Raw genomic sequence first — 15,799 nt, 5'->3', positions numbered from 1 at the left:
GGATGACGGCGCGCGGCCGGGCGGCGGGACGCGGGCAGTGCCCGTGGGGGGGGCGGCGAGTGCCGTCGGACCGCGGTGGCGGTGCCGCACCCGGCCCTGTTCCTGGGCCGTCGCCCCGCGTGACGCGCGCTCCCGCCGCCGCCGCCCGTGGCGGGGCCGCGCGCGGGGCGGGGGCGGCGGCGGCACCGGGAGGGGACGGGGACAGGGACGGGACAGGGACAGGGACGGGTGCGGCACCGCCACCGCGGTCCGACGGCACTCGCCGCCCCCGCCACGGGCACTGCCCGCGTCCCGCCGCCCGGCCGCGCGCCGTCATCCCGGTGCGGCATCGCTGAGCCCCCCGCCCACCGGGGAGGCCTCGGCGGGAGCAGCACCGGGAGCGGTACTGGGAGCAGGCGCTGCCGCGGTTCCCCGAGGACCGGGACGGGGCCGGTGCCATGAAGGAGGACCGTCAGCATCCCATCGACCTGGGTGAGGCGCCGGGGCCATCCCGGCACCGGTCCCGGTGCTGCCGGTCGTGGCCTGGCCGTGAGCGCGGAGATCACCGGGGTGGCTCCACGGGCAGCTGTGGTGGGGGATGTGAACACCGGCCTGTTGTGACCAATGGCATCTCCGGTGGGGTCTGCGGTGGCATCACCGGCCGTCCCTCCTCTTGTCTCCGTGATAGGTTACGCCGTCACCAAACCCGACATCCTGGCCGAGGTGGAGCGAGGGGACGAGGTGGTGGAGGTGGCCGTGGGGCACTGCGGGGAGCACCAGAGCCCCCGGCCACGTGCGGCGCCCGCCGGCCCCTCCCAGGGTGAGCGGGACATGGGGACAGGTGGGACTGGGAACGGGGATCGGGTGATGGGTCGGATCCTGCCAAGCCCCGGCATTCCCGGTGAGGAGGGCACTCCCCAACTCACTCCTGTCTCCTCAGGGGACTGGCTGGGGAAGGAGGTGAAGATCGAGGAGGGGGTGTCCCCATCCCCCTGCTCCCCCCCGGCCCACCACTCGGGCCCCGCCGAATTCCTCACATCGGTGCAGGAGCGGGGCTGCAGCTACTGCGGCATCACCGAGCCGGAGCCGAATCCCGCTGCGGGTACTGGGGGGTTCATCACCTCCCTCCCCGCCTTTGAGAGCCGCCGCTGCCGGGCGGGGGAGCCACCGCTGGAGTGCCCCGAGTGCGGCCGAGGCGTCGGGCAGAAGCCGGACCTGGTGCGGCACCGGCTGGCACGCGGTGTGGAACGTGGCTATGGCTGCGGCCACTGCGGGAGGGGCCTCGCCGAGCCGGCGGGGCTGCGGATCACAGGCAGCACCCACCGCCCCGGCCCCTGTGCCGGCCGCGCCCCGGGCACGGCCGAGGGGACCACGGCGGCGCCGCGCAAGGAGCGCAAGGAGCTGTCGCTGACGGAGAAGGTGCGGGTGCTGGAGATGCTGGAGGGACCCAAGGTGTCGCAGAGCGAGCTGGCCAAGCGCTTCGGGGTGTCGCAGCCCCAGATCTGCCGCATCATCAAGAACAAGGAGCGCATCCTGAGCGAGTGGCAGCGCAGCGGAGACCCCGAGCGCAAGCGCAAGCGGGAGGGCAAGGACGCGGCGCTCGAGGCCGCGCTGCTGCGCTGGGTGGAGGGCGCCCGCGCCGCCGACCTGCCCGTGGGCCGCCCGCTGCTCCAGCTCAGGGCCAAGCACCTGGCAGGGGCGCTGGGCCGGCCCGGCCCCGAGCCTGGCGGCGGGTGGCTGGCGCGCGTCGCGGCCTTCAAGAAGCCGCCGGCAGAGAAAGGGGACGCGGAGCAGCCGCCGGCGGAGCACTGGGCCGGCGCGGTGCTGCCCGCGCTCCTCCGCGGCTACGCGCCCTCCGAGATCTTCTCCTGCGGGGAGGCCGCGGTGCCGCTCCCGGCCGGCTGCCCCGGCGAGCGGCTCACGCTGCTGCTCTGCGCCAACGCCAGCGGCTCCGAGAAGGTGCCGCTGCGGGCGCTGGGGGAGAGCCCCCGGCCGCGCTGCCTGCGCGGCGTCAACCTGGAGCAGATGCCGTGGAGTTACCGCGCCGGCAGCCTGGGCGGCCTGACCGCACCGCTCTTCGCCGAGTGGCTGCGGGAGTTCAACGAGGGGATGCGGCGGCAGGGGAAGAGCATCCTCCTGCTCCTCGCCAAGCACGAGGCACACCCCTACCTCCAGCTGTCCAACGTCAGGATGGTCTTCGTCCCTCCGGCCGCCGCCCTGGCACAGCCCCTGGACCGGGGCATCGCCGGCGACCTCAAAGGCCACTACCGGCGCCGGCTGCTGCGGTGGCTGCCGGCGGAGCGCGGCGCGGGGCAGCCCACCCTGCTGGATGTGCTGCACATGCTGGCGCAGGCCTGGGGCGACGTGTCCCCGGGGCTCATTGCCAGCTGCTTCCGTGCCGCCGGCTTCGTCCCCGACACCGGCGCCGAGGCCGCGTCCCTCAGCCTGGCACACGGGCTGCTCGGCCGGGAGCAGCTGGAGCGCGGCGGGGAGCCGGCGGAGGCGGACGGGGACGAGGGGATGGTGGAGGGCGAGGACGCGGCAGAGCTGGCGGCTGTGCCGCCCTGCCCCTCGGAGCGGGAGGTCTGGAGGAGCCTGGCCACGCTGCGGCGGTACCTGGAGTGCCAGGCCACCTCGCCAGACCTCTTCCAGGCCTTCTACGAGCTGGAGGACGCGGTGCACATGGTGTCATCCGGCGCCGGGAGAGCCCTCCATGGGGACACCCCTCCCAAGCAGTGAGGGGGCGGCCAGCACGTGCCCAGACCCGCTCATGCCCGGTGCTCACCGGGGCCGTCACCGGCCCGGCCTGGCCACCATCCCCTGCAGTTGTGCCGTGGGGTTTGCTGTGGATCTGTGTGGCCCCGTGGGGTCACCGTGCACAGGGGCTGCGGAGCCGCCGCGCTCTGGGTGTCACCCGTGGGGCAGTGCCAGGGGCACAAACCTGCTTCCAGAACCTTCTCCAGAGGGGTGGCTGCTGCAGCCAAAGGGAGCCGGCATGGAGCTGCTGCCGGCGGGGATTTGCCTTGAGTGGGGTAGTTGTGTTTGCCGTGGGGGGCTGTGGGTGGTGCTGGGGTGTCCCCGTGCCAGGGACAATGGCTCTTTCCCAGGGGAGACCGGGTGCCACCGGCTGCTGTCACCACGTGGTGCCTGGAGGTTTGTAACAGGCATTAAAAGGTTGGAATTCAGCTGGTGCACGGCTGGTGGGTGTTGTGTTTTACCGTCACATCTGCTGGGAGCAGCGGGACCACCCCAAACTCAACCCCAAACCTCCCCTTCTCCCCCCCTGCCCTGGGGACACCGCGGCTGCTCCTGGGCCCCCACAGCACCCCAACCTGTGCCATCCCCACCCAGGTACCAGGCAAGCAGCACCCGGGGAGGGAGGATGCATTTGTGGGGTGCAGCAGTGGGATCCCCGTGGGGATGCACAGTCACAGGTGGGAAAGTGTGGGGATGCGGGGACAGGGGTGCACGGGGGGGATCCCCACGAGGATACACAATCACAGGTGGGCAAGCAGGACCCGGAGGGGGGGAATACAGTTATGGGGTGCATTGGGGGATCCCCACGGGCATACAGCATCACGGGAGTAAACTTAGCACCCAGGAGAGGGTGAGGGGGATGCAGGGACAGGGCGAAATGGGGGGTGACCTCCACAGGGATACACCACCACAGGTGTACCCGCAGCCCCCTGGGGGGGGGTGAGACTCAGGGATGGACCATCCCGGGGGGATTCCCACGGGAATACACCACCACGGGGGTACACGAAGCATCCAGGAGAGGGTAAGGGGGATGCAGGGACGGGGTGCACGGGGGATCCCCACGGGGATACGCAGCGCCCTCGGGGGTGGGACGCGGCGACAGGAGTGCCCGGGAGGATCCCCACGGAGGTACCCGCAGCCCCGTCGGGGGTGGGATGCAGGGATGCTCCATCCCGGCGGGATCCCCACGAGGCTACACCCGCGCGGCGGTACCCGCGGCCCCCTCGGCGGCGGGATGCAGGGATGCCCCATCCCCGGGGGGATGTCCCCTGTCCCCCCCCCCGCCGTCCCCGCCCCCCGTCCCTCCACGGCGGGACCACCAGGGGGGGCCCACGGGCGGCTCGGTCGCGCAGGGCCCGCGCCGGCGCTCGGAGGAAATGAAGGCGAGTTCCGCCGAGGCGGGAGCCATTACCCGCCGCCGGACCTGAGCCCCCCCTCCCGCCGCCGCCGGGGCCCCGCCGCTTTGTCCCCGGGAAGAGCAGCGCGAACAAAGCCGGGGGGGTGCCGCTCGCAGCCCCCCCCCGCTCCCTCCCCCGGGGCGCCCCGAGGCCGCGGGGGTGGGCGCTGCCCTGGGGTCGGGGGGCTCGGGGGGCTCGGAGGGGGCTGGGGGCTCGGTAGGGACGGCAGGGGCACGTCGGGGATGGGGGGTTTGCAGGGGGTCGGCGCTGTGCTCCTGGGGTTCGGTGGGGGGCGGTGGGAGGTCGGGGTGGGTGCCGTGGTGGAGGGCTTTGCTGCGGTCCCGAGGTCCTCGCTGGGAGCTGGAGGGGTGCGTACCTGGCTCAGGTGTGCACCGTGACCCCTGGCCCAGGTGTGCATCGTAGCCAAGGTCTTTATCGTGGCCTTGCAGCACTTACCATGGCCAAGGTGGTCCCAGGTTCCTCATGGGGAGCTTGGGGTCTTCACCATGGCTGAGGTCTCCACCGTGGCCAAGGTCTTTGCCATGGTCCCAGGGTGCTCACTGGGAGCTCCAGATGTGCACCATGGCTCAGGTTTTCACCATGGCCAAGGTCTTTGCCACGGCCCCAGGGTCCTCATGGGGGACTCGAGGTGTTCACTGTGGCCAAGGCCCTCAGCATGGCCCAGGCCTTTGCCACATCCCCAAGATCCTTGTGGGGATCTTCAGGTGTTCACCATGGCCAATGCCTTCTCCACAGTCTGTGTCATGGCCTTGCAACACTTGCCGTGGCCTTGATCACTGCCATGGTGCCAAGATCCTCACTGGGAGCTTGAGGTGCTCACCATGGCCAAGACCTTCTGTAATGCCTGTGCTGTGGCCTTGAGGCTCTCACCGTGGCTCTGGGCTTCACCATGACCCCAGGGTCCTCACCGGGAACCTGAGGTGCTCACTGCGCTCTTGAGGTTCTCACCATGGCCAAGACCCTTGCCAAGGCCAGCCTTGACTGAGGTCTTCACCATGGCCTTGAGGTGTTCACTGTGACTGAGGTCTTCACCATGGCCTTGAGGTGTTCACCTTTGCATGACCCAGTGACCTGTCCTTAAGGTCACGGTCAGTGCCATGGCCCCGAGGCCCTTGCTGGGAACCTCAACTGCTCATCACGTCCAAGGCTTTCCCTGTCATGGCCAACATTGCCATGAGACCCTCACCATGGCCGTGAGGTGCCCCCCATCACCCTCAGCCTGGCCCTGAGGTGCTCCTCGGCACCCTCCTCGGCACCCACAGCACATGCCGTGGTCGAGGCGCTCACCACAACCCCTCACTGCGGTCCCAGCGCTCTCCACGGCCACGTCCCTCTCCGTGGCCCCCGTGGCAGCTGGCTGGGGGCTCCCGGGTGCCTCTGCTTGGAGAGAGCCGGGGGCTCCCTCGCCGTCACCCCACGCTGCCACCACCCACCGCTGCCCTTTCCTTTTCTCCCCTCCCAGGTGCTCCCGAGCCGGGGCGAGGGGATGCGGCGCGCCCGTGCCGCGTGCTGTGCCGAAGCGGCTCTTTAGATCCTCCCCGGCCCAAGCCTCCCATGCCATGGATGCCTCCGGGGCTCTTGCTTCGGCTCCCTCCTCCGCGGCTCCCTCGGGCTCCCGCAGCCCCATGTTCCCCCCCGGAGCTGACAGAGAGGAGTGGGGACCGAGGTTCAATTGTGCCCCTTCCACCTCTGCCGCAGCCTCGCAGGCGATGCCAGCGTCTGGCCGGAAGAGGAAGGCCAACTTCTCCAATGACGAGACCGAGACGCTGGTCTGGAATGTGGTCCGGCATTTCAGCGCCCTGTACGGGTCCGAGGCCCTGCGGGCTCACCCCGTGCGGCGGAAGCAGCTCTGGACCCAAATCCAAAGCCGCGTCAACTTCCTGGGCTACACCGAGCGCTCCATCGACGACCTCAAGCACAAGTGGCGCGACCTGCGGCTGGACGTCAAGAAGAAGATCACCTCCAAGAAGCACCTGCCCATGAACCGCGCCGGGGGGCCGCTCCACAAGCCGCGCCTCACGCCCCTGGAGAAGATGGTGGCCTCCACCTTCCTGCAGGCCAGCCACGACTCGGAGCCCGAGATCATCCTGGACCCAGGTCAGTGGCGCTGGGGCTCCGGGCAGAGGGGGGTTGGAGCATCGGCGTCCCCGCTGCGCTCTCCGAGGGATGTCTGGTGTTTGCCGAGCGTTGGTGTTCCGTGATGGATTCTGGAAGGAGACTTTGGGGTTTGTGTTGGGATTATGGCATCCAGCAGAGCCGTGGGCCTGTTGTGCCCCAGTACCAACCTGCTGGGGTTGGGAGCTGTGTGCGCTGGGATTAACAACTCACCGTGGAAATAACCTGGGATCACCGAGTCATAGAAGTCATGGGATGGTTTGGGTTGGAAGGGACCTTAAAGCTCATCTTATTCCAGCCTCTTGGCAATGGTCAGGGACACCTTCCTCTATCCCAGGTTGCTCCAAGCCCTGTCCAACTTGGCTTTGGACACTTCCAGGGATGGGGCAACCACAGCTTCTGTGGGCAACCTGTGCCCAGATCAACAGGATCAACAGGAGCATCTCAGACTTTGCAGAAGCGGGTCTTTTTTGTTCTCTTTCTTTAATTTGGTGTTCTTTGATCCCAGTGTGGCCCCTCTGATTTCACTGGGGGCATTTCAGGGCTTGATCCACGTGGTCCAGACTTTGGTGTCTCTGATCCAGACGTGCATCATTTGCCGAGCAGGAGATTTCCAGGCTGAAGGAAGTCCTATGGAATGGCTGGAGCTGTGTCAGGGCAGGGTTAGGTTGAACATCAGGAGAAGGTTCTTCCCCCAGAGGGTGGTGGGGTGCTGAACAGGCTCCCCAGGGCAGTGGTCACAGCTCCAAGGCTGCCAGAACTCCAGGAGTGTTTGGACAATGCTCTCAGGAACAGACTGGGATTATTGGGGTGTCCTGTGCAGGGCCAGGAGTTGGACTGGATAATCCTTGGAGGTCTCTCCCAACGCAGGATATTCCATAATCTGTGACTGTGTGGCATTAAGGGATGCCACCCCTCAGGGTTCAGGATGGTGCTGGGGGAGGTGATGGACCACGTGGGACGGCCCTACAGGGCGTCTGTGCCTCGGTGTCACCGTTTCCCCCCCGGGCTGAGGCCGGATCCCGTGTGTGTCCCGCAGATCTGTTCTTCCCTGGCGCATCCAAGCAGCCCTTCATGCACCTGCAGCCCGGCGTGAGCCACCCCAGCATCTACATCGACACCAACGGGCAGCCCTCGGCCCTGCCGGACGTGGAGGGCTCGGCCGCGCCGCGGCTGCCGGGACAGAGCCCTGACCCCGCCGGCGGCACCGACTACGGCCGTGGAGAGGGGCAGGGCAGCTCTGGTACGTGGGAACGGGGAGGTGTGCTGGGAGTGGGGTTTGTGTGGAGATCCTCTGGGTTGAGGTTTGCTGGGTCCAGGTGGAGGTCCGCTGGGAGAATCTGGATGGAGTTTTGCTGGGAGTGGGGTTTGGTTGGAGATCCACTGGGATCTGTGTGTCAGTGAGGGCCCAGGGGCTGGGCCAGCGCTGGGTCTCACCAGAGGTTTCCTCTTCTCTTCCAGCCGAGTCGGGGCCGGAGCTGCGCACTCCAGACGTGTCGGCCATCTCCCCATCCCTGCGGAACGAGTCCCTGGTCTCCTACGCCTCCATGTCGGAGGAGGAGGAACGGGAAGGCCGGGAGGTGGAGCGTGGCCACGGCGGGGCCGCGGGGATGCAGCCGGGGCCCGAGGCCCCCATGTCTGCGGAGGAGGACATGAAGCTGTCCCGCCAGGCCATGCTGATCCGCCGCTGCAGCTCCCAGGGCTCCGTCACCTCCCTGCCCGAGGACTCCCTGAACCCCGCGGACGCTCACTCGGACTGGGGGCACGAGGGGGTGTCCGACCTGCCCGCCCTGGGCCGCGGGATGGACTCGGCACATCCCGAGGAGCAGGCGGGGGGCCCGGGCCCGGAGATGGGCACCTTGCCCAGGGTACTGATGGGGCCCACCTGGGAGAAGGCCCCGGCGGACGAGGAGCCCCCGGCCCGTTCCCCGCTCCACGGCGCCCTGACCGAGGAGTCCCTGCCCTCCTCCGCCTCCCCCCCAGGAGACGCCCCGGCCGCCCCCGGCCCCCCGCGCGGGCTGGGCTGCTCCCGGCTGCGCGAGGAGCGCCGGGACAGCTGGAGGACTAGCATCCATCACCTGCTCGACCTGGAGGAGCAGTGGGACCAGCTGTACCACCAGGAGCTGGCCATGTGGCAGGAGGAGCGGGCCACCCAGCGCGAGGAGCGGGCGCGCGACCGGGAGCTGCAGTTCCGCCTGCTCGGCGTCCTCACGGACATCCGGGACGAGCTGCGCTACCTGCGCCAGGAGCGCGCCGGCGCCCGCCAGAGCCCGGCGCCGCCGCCGCCGCCACCGCCGCCCCCCGAGCCCCGCCGCGACCCCAGCCCGCTCCTCGAGCAGCCCAAAGTCGAGCCCGGCTTCCCGGAGCCACCGAGCGAGAGCGCCGCGTGGGCCGACGCCGCCGTGCCCAGCCGGAGCCCCTTCAGCGGCCGCGGCCGGGGCCGGCGCCGAGGGCGGCCGCGCGGCTCCGCTTCCCGACACAGACGCCTGTTCCTCACCAACAGCTAGGGACGGGCCGAGCGCCGGCCCGCCAAGGACACGGTGTGCCCGCGGCCCACGGGGCACGGCGCGTGCGGGCGCTGCCCCGCGCGAGGGCCCCGCCGCCCCCGCGGGCAGGTACGGGGGGACGCGGGTGGCGGCCGGCGCCGCGTGCTCGGGGAGCACCGGGCACGTGTCCCCGCACGCGTGTTCGGGCGTTGTGAGCGCCCCGAGGTCGCGCCGAGCCCGCGGGGGACACGTGTGTGGACACGTGACGCCCGTAGTCGAGTAGGATTTACTACCTTTCGGGGGGTGGGGAGTTTAGGAACACTTAGTCGCTGACGTGCGAACATTTTATGCAAATCATTTAATGAACTAATTTGCATATAACCATAAAACTTCTGTTAAAAAAAAAAAAGCCTCCCAAAAAAAAAAAAAAAAACAAAACAAACAGAAAAGACGGGGTTTTTTTTTTTTTTCACGTGTGGTCTCTGTGTGGGGGCTGGAGCTGGGCCGGGGGGTGGTTTGTCCCATGGCCCTGCCTGGTGCAGCCCTGAACAGGGACAGGGACGTGGGACAAATGACTTTGGTGGCACTGAGCTTCACCTCACTGCTGTGGGGGAGCCCAGCACTTGGGATCAGGCCTGAGGCAGCAGGATCTGGGCTTGGAACTGGGAGCTTTGTCTGCCTGTATGGACCTGGCGAGGGATGATGGTGTGTACAGCTTAGGGGGGAGGTTGCAGGGGCAGTGTGGAAGGTCCCCAGGAGTGTTTGGGGTCTCCAGGCAATGTGGAGAGTCCTCAGGTGTGTTTAAGGTCCCCAGAAGTGTTTGACGTCCCCAGGCAGTGAGGATAGGAATGTTTGGGGTCTTCAGCAGTGTTTAGGGTCCCCAGGGACTGTTTGGGGTCCCCAGCAGTGTTTAGGGTCCCCAGAGACTGTTTGGGGTCCCCAGCAGTGTTAGGGGTGCCCAGGTAGTGTTTGGGGTCCCCAGTAGTGTGCAGTAGTCCCAGGCAGCCTGCCAGGTCCCCAGGAGTGTGCAGTGTCCCCAGGGAGTTGTCCAAGGTTCCCAGCAGTGTTTGGGGTGCTCAGGCAGTGTAGAGGGTCCCTGGCATCGTGTAAAGACCTCTGGGCAATGTGCAGTGTCCCCAGGGAGTGTCCAAGGTCCCCAGCAGCATGTGGGGTCCCTGAGCATTGTGCAGTGTCCCCCTGCAGTGTGCAGTGACCCCGGGCACTGTGGAGGGTCCCTGGCATCATGCAAGGTCCCCTGGGCAGTGTGCAGGGTCCCCAGAGAATGTCTGAGACCCCCACCAGTGTTCCCAGGAGCGTGCAGTGTCCCCATGGATTGTGCAGTGGCCCCTTGGACAAAGTGAAGTGTCCCAAGGGAGTGTCTGAGATGTCCAGCAGTGAGTGGGGTCCTCAGACACTGTGCAAGGTGCCCAGGGCATGTGCAGGGGCCCTTTGGCAGCATGTTTGGTCCCCAGGGAACGTGCAGTGTCCCCCCAGCAGTGTGTAGGGTCTCCAGAAATGTGCAGTGTCCCCAAGCATTGTGCAGGGTCCCCAGCAGTGTCCAGGGTTCCCAGGGGATGTACAAGGTCCCCAGGAATGTGCAGTGTCCCTCAGCAGTGTGCAGGGTCCCTGGCATCAGGCAGGGCCCCTGGGCAGTGTGCAGTGTCCTCCAGCAGCACCCAAAGTCCCCAAGGGTTGTGCAGTGTCCCCAACAACATACAGTGTCCTCTGCAGTGGGCACTGTCCCCCAGCAGTGTGCAGTGTCCCCAAGGATTGTGCAGTGTCCCCAGGGCACCCCAGCCTCACACCCTGTGCCCCTGCCCTCTCCAACCCCAGCCCAAATCGGGGTGACAGCACCACTGAACCCCGAGCCCCTCCTCTGCTGTGTCCCCTCCTCTACCCCCCCAGCACATGGGGACACCCCAAGTGCCACCTCCTGCTCGCTGGCAGCTCCTGCCCCACCCACCCCTGGGGTGGGGCAGGTGGTTGCAGCCCCTGAGGAGGGGACAGGGGGCAGCAGGAGCTGTGGCACTTGCTGGGTCACCCAGCCCTGGTTGGGGCCTCCCAGGGGGACAGGGACACCCAGCTCAGGGACCAGGGGGTGCCTGGGGCAGGGCCATGGCTTCCCATGGCTGCAGTGAAAAAATTGGGTGAAATATCCCCAAATCAAAGGTAGGAGGGACCTGGGGACAGGGCACTGACAGGGGACAGGAGAGACGTGGGGATGGGTCGGGGATGGAGGAGAGAAGTCGGGGTTCAGCCAATTCATGTGATTTGCAGAGGGGTTTAGGGGTGCAGGGAGGTGGATCCTGGGCACATGCCCCGGGGAGACCTTGGGGGCAGCCCAAGAGCCTCAGGAAAGGCAGGAAAAATGAGAAATGTTGGGAAGTGGAGATGCAGGAAAGGGTTTGAGAAGCAGGGGGCTGTGGGTTTGAGAGTGTTCAGGTGCACTGGGAGACTCGGGACACGCTCAGCTCCAGGGAGCTCGACACACCAGGGCTGGGGTGTGAATGTGTGTGAGCACACACAGACACGTGTGAGCACACAGACATGTGTGAGCACACACAGGCACGTGTCAGCACACACAGACACATGTGAGAGCATATACAGATATGTGTGTGAGCACACACAGATAACACAGGTGTGAGCACACACAGACGTGTGAACATAGACACGTGAGCACACAGGGATGTGTGCACACATACACACTGCACACACAGACACACACATGTGAGCACACACAGACACACACGTGTGCATACACTCCCTAGAGCAGCATTCCCTGTCCTTCCCTTCCCTGTCACCCATGGGTGAGGTATCTCCCTGCCCTGGGGGAGTCCACACAGCCCCACCTCAGCCGGTCACACGGGGACACCCAGCAGCCCCCACACCCCCAGCTCCACCATTCCCACACGTCCCACCACGATATTCCCCCTTCCCCATCCTGCTGCCGCTGCCTTCCCGGGGTGCAGGACCCCCCGGGCGGGGCAGGAGTGGCCGCAGACCCCGGGGGACCCCGCGGGGTTTGGGGTGAAGGCGCTGCAGCCCAGCACGACTTTATTCCGGATCGCTTCGTCCATACAAAACTACACCCCAAGCACTGTACAGCGGGGACGGGGGGCGGGGGGCAGTAAAAATAAGCGGCGGGGGCCGGGGGGGACAGAGCGGCAGGCGGGGGGTGGCGCGGGGGGGGACACGGCGGGGGGGCTGCTCCCCACCCCGTGTGGCGACATTGTCTGTGGGGGGAGCGCTGGGGGCCGAAGTGTCCGTCCACGGCGGGGGACCGGGGGGTGCGCGACCCCCCTGGGGGTCCCCCCGCGCCCCCCGCCCCGGCCGGGCACCTCGATTTGGTCGGAAGCTGCGTGGCCGGTGCCCGTCCCCGTCCCGGGGGGTGTCAGTCCGCGGCGGGGGGGAGGGAACCCCTAATCCCCGGGGGGCATGATCCCGGGCGGGGGCAGCGGGGGCGGCCCCGCCTCGGCCCCGTGGACGCGCTGGTGGTCCTTGAGGGACTCCTTGTAGCGGAAGCTGCGGCCGCAGGCCGGGCACTGGTACGGGCGCTCCCCGGTGTGGATGCGCTGGTGCTTGAGCAGGTTCTGCTTGCGGATGAAGCTCTTGCCGCACTGGGCGCAGGCGAAGGGGCGCTCCCCGGTGTGCAGCCGCTGGTGGTTCTGCAGGTGCTCCTTGCGGCTGTAGCACTTGCCGCACTCGGAGCACTTGTAGGGCCGCTCCCCGCGGTGGATCATCTGGTGCCGCACCAGCCCCGAGTGGCAATTGAAGCTCTTGCCGCACTCGGCGCACGGGTAGGGCCGCTCGGCCGCGTGGCTGCGCTGGTGGATCCGCAGGCTCTTCTTCCCGCTGAAGCTCTTCCCGCACTCGGCGCAGCCGTGCGGACGCTCCTCGGCGGGTCCCGGAGGCGCCGCGGGGACCCCCCCGCTCTCGGCGCCCGGGCCCGGCTCGGCGCCCGGAGCTTTGCCCAGTCTGTGCTGCGCCGGCAGAGCCACGGCCGCTGGCACCGCCGCCTGTCCCTCGGGGGTCCCGAAGCCCGGGCCGGGGAAGAGCAGCTCCCCGGAGCCGCCCGGCAAACCCACCTCCTCGGGGGGCTCGGCGTGGGGGCACCGCTCCTCCGTCTTCACCAGCAGCCCCTCGCCGGCTGCAGGGGATGGAAAACGGGTCAGTGCCTACCAGGGATGGCCCCAAGTCACACCCCAGCCTTGTGGGCAGTGTCCCCCCCCCCTGCCCCAGCTCCATCCCAGCCCCGTGGTGGGGTTCACTCACCAGGACCAGGACCCGGGGGCAGCATCTCCCTCTCCGGCAGCTCCCAGGGCTCACGGACACAGGGCTCCTCCTCCTGCTTGATCCACGACAAGAAGTCGTGTGCAGTGATCAGGGCGTCCGCGCCTGCAGGGGGGGACGGGATGGGAACAGGGATTCAGCCACGCCGGGCCATGTCCTGCTCCAGGAGGATGGGGAGGGAACAGCTCCAACAGGCAGCAGTGCCAGGGTGGCTCCACCCCCGGCTCACCTGCACAGGGGTCTGGGGGCATCCCCCGCTCCTCTGGGAACTGCTGCTCCCCCACAAAGGCCACCTCCTGCTTGATCCGGGACAGGATGTCGGAGGTGGAGATCAGCGACTCTGTTCACAAGGAGAGACTTGTCCAGGGCCAGGAAGTGGCCACATGGTGTGACCCACGGCCACCAAGGGTGTGGGACCCCTGGGCTCCAGCTGAGCGGGACTTCCCCATCCCACAGCAGTTATGGGGCATCCAACACGCCCAGGGAGCTGTGGGGATGGGTGACTGTGGGACAGTCCTTGGGGATGGCTGACCCTGAGATGTCCATTGGGGATGGGTGACCCTGAGACAGACGTTGGGGATAAGTGACTGTGGCACAACCCCTGGGAAAAGATGACTCTGGCTCAGCCCACTGGGAACAGGTGACTGTGGCACAGACCATTGGGGATGGGTGACGACAGGGCCAATGGGGCTGGGTGACTGTGGGTGACACAGGCTCTGACACAACGTGGTGGCAGTGGGGACACATGGATCTCCCAGTGATGGATATCCAAGACCCCCAGTACATCAGTCATTGGGATATTCTGGGGTCACTCATGGTAATTCCCAGACACAGCTGGAAAACTGAGCCCAGCGGGGACAGGACCACCGGGGAAGGAGGAGAGACATCCCTGGGGTGGGCAGGGTGGGGGGACAGGAAGTGGGGCACAGTAGGGACGGGGTCCTCCTGCCACTCCTCACCTGCGCAGGCGTCCGGCGGCAGCTCCCGCTGCTCCAGCTCCCGCTGCTCGGGAACACAGGGCCCTTCCCCGCGCTCGCTGCGGGGCTGAGCCTCGCTCCTGGAGAGGGCACCGTCTGTGGGGACACAGCACTGATGGCACCGGGGCTGTGCCCGGCACACCCTCCCTGTCACCCACACTTAGGGGGACACGCAGGGGACACACCGGGCTGCCAGGCCCCGGCACCTCTCCTGGCACAAACCCCACCTAAATCCCACGGGATCTCTACATTGGAGGGTCAAGCCCTTGGTTTTTGGGGATGAGGACCCCCTCCAGCCCCCTGGGGTGGCAGGGGCTGCCCTCCATGGCATGGCATGGCATGACATGGCATGACATATCACCCTGTTCCCTCCAAAATGGGTGGTCACGGGGACACAGCGAGTGCCACCGCCCACGTTGGGGACCCTCCAGGGAGATGCAGCCTGCAAGGAAAGGGGCAAAAGGGAATGTTTACCCAGGGAGAGCAAAGCCTCGTAGTTCTCCTTCACCAGGTTGTTGTACAGCTCCTTCTGCCACTCCTCCAGATTCTTCCACTCCTCCGCCGAGAAGTAGACGGCGATGTCAACAAACGTCACCGGCACCTGCGGGGACACGTCCCCACGGCTCAGCAGCGCCTGCTCCCCAGGGAAACTGAGGGTCTCCCCCTGTCCTGCAGCCCCCCGGGAGCCCTTACCTTGGGGACCTCGCCCCGGGGGCCGGGGGGCAGCCGCAGCACCCAGAAATTCCTGTTCTTCAGGAGGTTCTCCACATTCTCCAGGCGCCTCTGGAGCAGCCCGTACTCCTGGATGAGGGTGCCCAGCACGGCCCACTTGCTCTCCAGCTGGTTCCCGAACTCCATGGCCGTCTTCTCGCAGTCCAGGAGCTTCTTCTCGGCCGTGCCGGAGCGGCCCTCCAGGCTGAGCAGGCGGGTGGCCAGGAGGTCGATCTTCCTCTCCATGGCCTGCACCGTGGCCACCACGGTCCAGAGCGAGGCCTCTGCCGAGTGCAGCTGCGCCTCCCGCACGTGCGCCCGCTCCGGCAGCAGCGGCGGCTGCAGCGGCATCAGGTGAGGGGCTTCCATGTTCCACTCCTGCACCTGCGCCGTGGGGAGGGCACGAGTGGGAGGAGGCCCGTGGTCACTCTGGCGAAGCCCCCGTCCCCCAGTTGTAGGGCTTTCAGCCACCAGCAACCCCAGAACTGCATCATGTGTGATGCCCACTGGCCTGAGGGGATGGTGAGTGGCAGACCAGGGCAGCCATGGGGTCACTGTCCCCGTGGGACACCAGCCAGGTGACTCCCCACCCTGTCATCCCAGACCCCCATCCCGTGGGAGCCATTCCTGGGCCTGCCCAGGCTGGAACCCCACTGGGGGAGGAGGATGGAGACGGGAGGGCAGGGAGCAGCCAGGGGCAGGTGTGGACCAGGGATGCCCAGGGATACCTTGGGGACACACAGGGACATGCCAGGACAGAAGTGCCCGGGGCATCCCGGGGGCTGGAGCCTGCACGGAGCATCCCGGGGCACTGTGGGGCATCCCGGGGGCACGGGGCCATCCGGGGCAGAGGTGCCCGGGGACACGCTGGGAACACACGGGCACCCCGGGTCAGCGGTGCCCAGGGCACCCCGGGGGCACCGGGGCCATCGCGGGTCGGGTCCCTGGGGACATCCCGGGGCTGGAGCCTGTACGGAGCATCCCGGGGGCACGTGGAGATCCCGGGTCAGCGGTACCCGGGGCATCCCGGGGGCTCACGATCATCCCGGGTCAGGGGCGCTCAGCC

The 15,799-nt window shown here is 67.6% G+C and overlaps 4 protein-coding genes across 5 annotated transcripts in view; 2 read left to right on the top strand and 2 right to left on the bottom strand.

Moving 5' to 3' along the window:
- The window catches only part of ZNF777 (zinc finger protein 777), a 22,476-nt gene extending 22,147 nt beyond the window's left edge, over positions 1-329 (bottom strand). Inside the window, exon 1 of the mRNA XM_027668581.1 lies at positions 238-329. Coding sequence (XP_027524382.1) covers positions 238-329 — 92 coding nt within the window. The remainder of the gene's footprint in view (positions 1-237) is intronic.
- LOC113959497 (tigger transposable element-derived protein 3-like) lies at positions 204-3,171 on the top strand. 2 transcript variants are annotated; one of them, XM_027668570.1, is made up of 3 exons: positions 204-471; positions 668-799; positions 920-3,171. In XM_027668570.1, exons 1-3 carry the CDS (start codon positions 438-440, stop codon positions 2,716-2,718), a joined length of 1,965 nt encoding a protein of 654 aa, XP_027524371.1. In that variant the 5' UTR covers positions 204-437; the 3' UTR covers positions 2,719-3,171. The 2 variants fall into 2 exon arrangements, with proteins under 2 accessions (XP_027524371.1, XP_027524370.1); XM_027668569.1 differs by having other exon boundaries at positions 668-820.
- A 2,461-nt stretch (positions 3,172-5,632) lies between these two features.
- On the top strand, positions 5,633-8,800 carry LOC113959499 (myb-related transcription factor, partner of profilin-like). Its single transcript, XM_027668571.1, has 3 exons — positions 5,633-6,251; positions 7,309-7,512; positions 7,731-8,800. The coding sequence occupies exons 1-3, from the start codon at positions 5,714-5,716 to the stop codon at positions 8,774-8,776; spliced, it is 1,788 nt and encodes a 595-aa protein (XP_027524372.1). The 5' UTR covers positions 5,633-5,713; the 3' UTR covers positions 8,777-8,800.
- Positions 8,801-12,060: 3,260 nt separating this feature from the next.
- LOC113959502 overlaps positions 12,061-15,799 on the bottom strand; it is an 18,003-nt gene continuing 14,264 nt past the window's right edge. Inside the window, exons 6-11 of the mRNA XM_027668575.1 lie at positions 14,716-15,244; positions 14,497-14,623; positions 14,005-14,118; positions 13,275-13,385; positions 13,028-13,150; positions 12,061-12,902 (exon numbers count right to left, since the gene is read on the bottom strand). Coding sequence (XP_027524376.1) covers positions 12,175-12,902; positions 13,028-13,150; positions 13,275-13,385; positions 14,005-14,118; positions 14,497-14,623; positions 14,716-15,244 — 1,732 coding nt within the window. The 3' untranslated portion in view covers positions 12,061-12,174. The remainder of the gene's footprint in view (positions 12,903-13,027; positions 13,151-13,274; positions 13,386-14,004; positions 14,119-14,496; positions 14,624-14,715; positions 15,245-15,799) is intronic.

This window comes from Corapipo altera, unplaced genomic scaffold, assembly GCF_003945725.1.
Source record: "Corapipo altera isolate COAL_440 unplaced genomic scaffold, ASM394572v1 257, whole genome shotgun sequence".
NCBI lineage: Eukaryota > Metazoa > Chordata > Aves > Passeriformes > Pipridae > Corapipo > Corapipo altera.
The sequence above is the reverse complement of the archived record's forward strand: the minus strand, read 5'-3'. Positions and strand labels throughout refer to the sequence as shown.

Excerpts from the sequence above, each read along its gene's own strand:
- LOC113959497 (XM_027668569.1), top strand. The coding sequence starts at position 438 with ATGAAGGAGGACCGTCAGCATCCCATCGACCTGG. Across the intron at positions 472-667 it reads TCAGCATCCCATCGACCTGG|GTTACGCCGTCACCAAACCC; the intron begins GTGAGGCGCCGG and ends TCTCCGTGATAG. Across the intron at positions 821-919 it reads TGAGCGGGACATGGGGACAG|GGGACTGGCTGGGGAAGGAG; the intron begins GTGGGACTGGGA and ends CTGTCTCCTCAG.
- LOC113959499 (XM_027668571.1), top strand. The coding sequence starts at position 5,714 with ATGGATGCCTCCGGGGCTCTTGCTTCGGCTCCCTCCTCCGCGGCTCCC. Across the intron at positions 6,252-7,308 it reads CGAGATCATCCTGGACCCAG|ATCTGTTCTTCCCTGGCGCA; the intron begins GTCAGTGGCGCT and ends TGTGTCCCGCAG. Across the intron at positions 7,513-7,730 it reads AGAGGGGCAGGGCAGCTCTG|CCGAGTCGGGGCCGGAGCTG; the intron begins GTACGTGGGAAC and ends CTTCTCTTCCAG.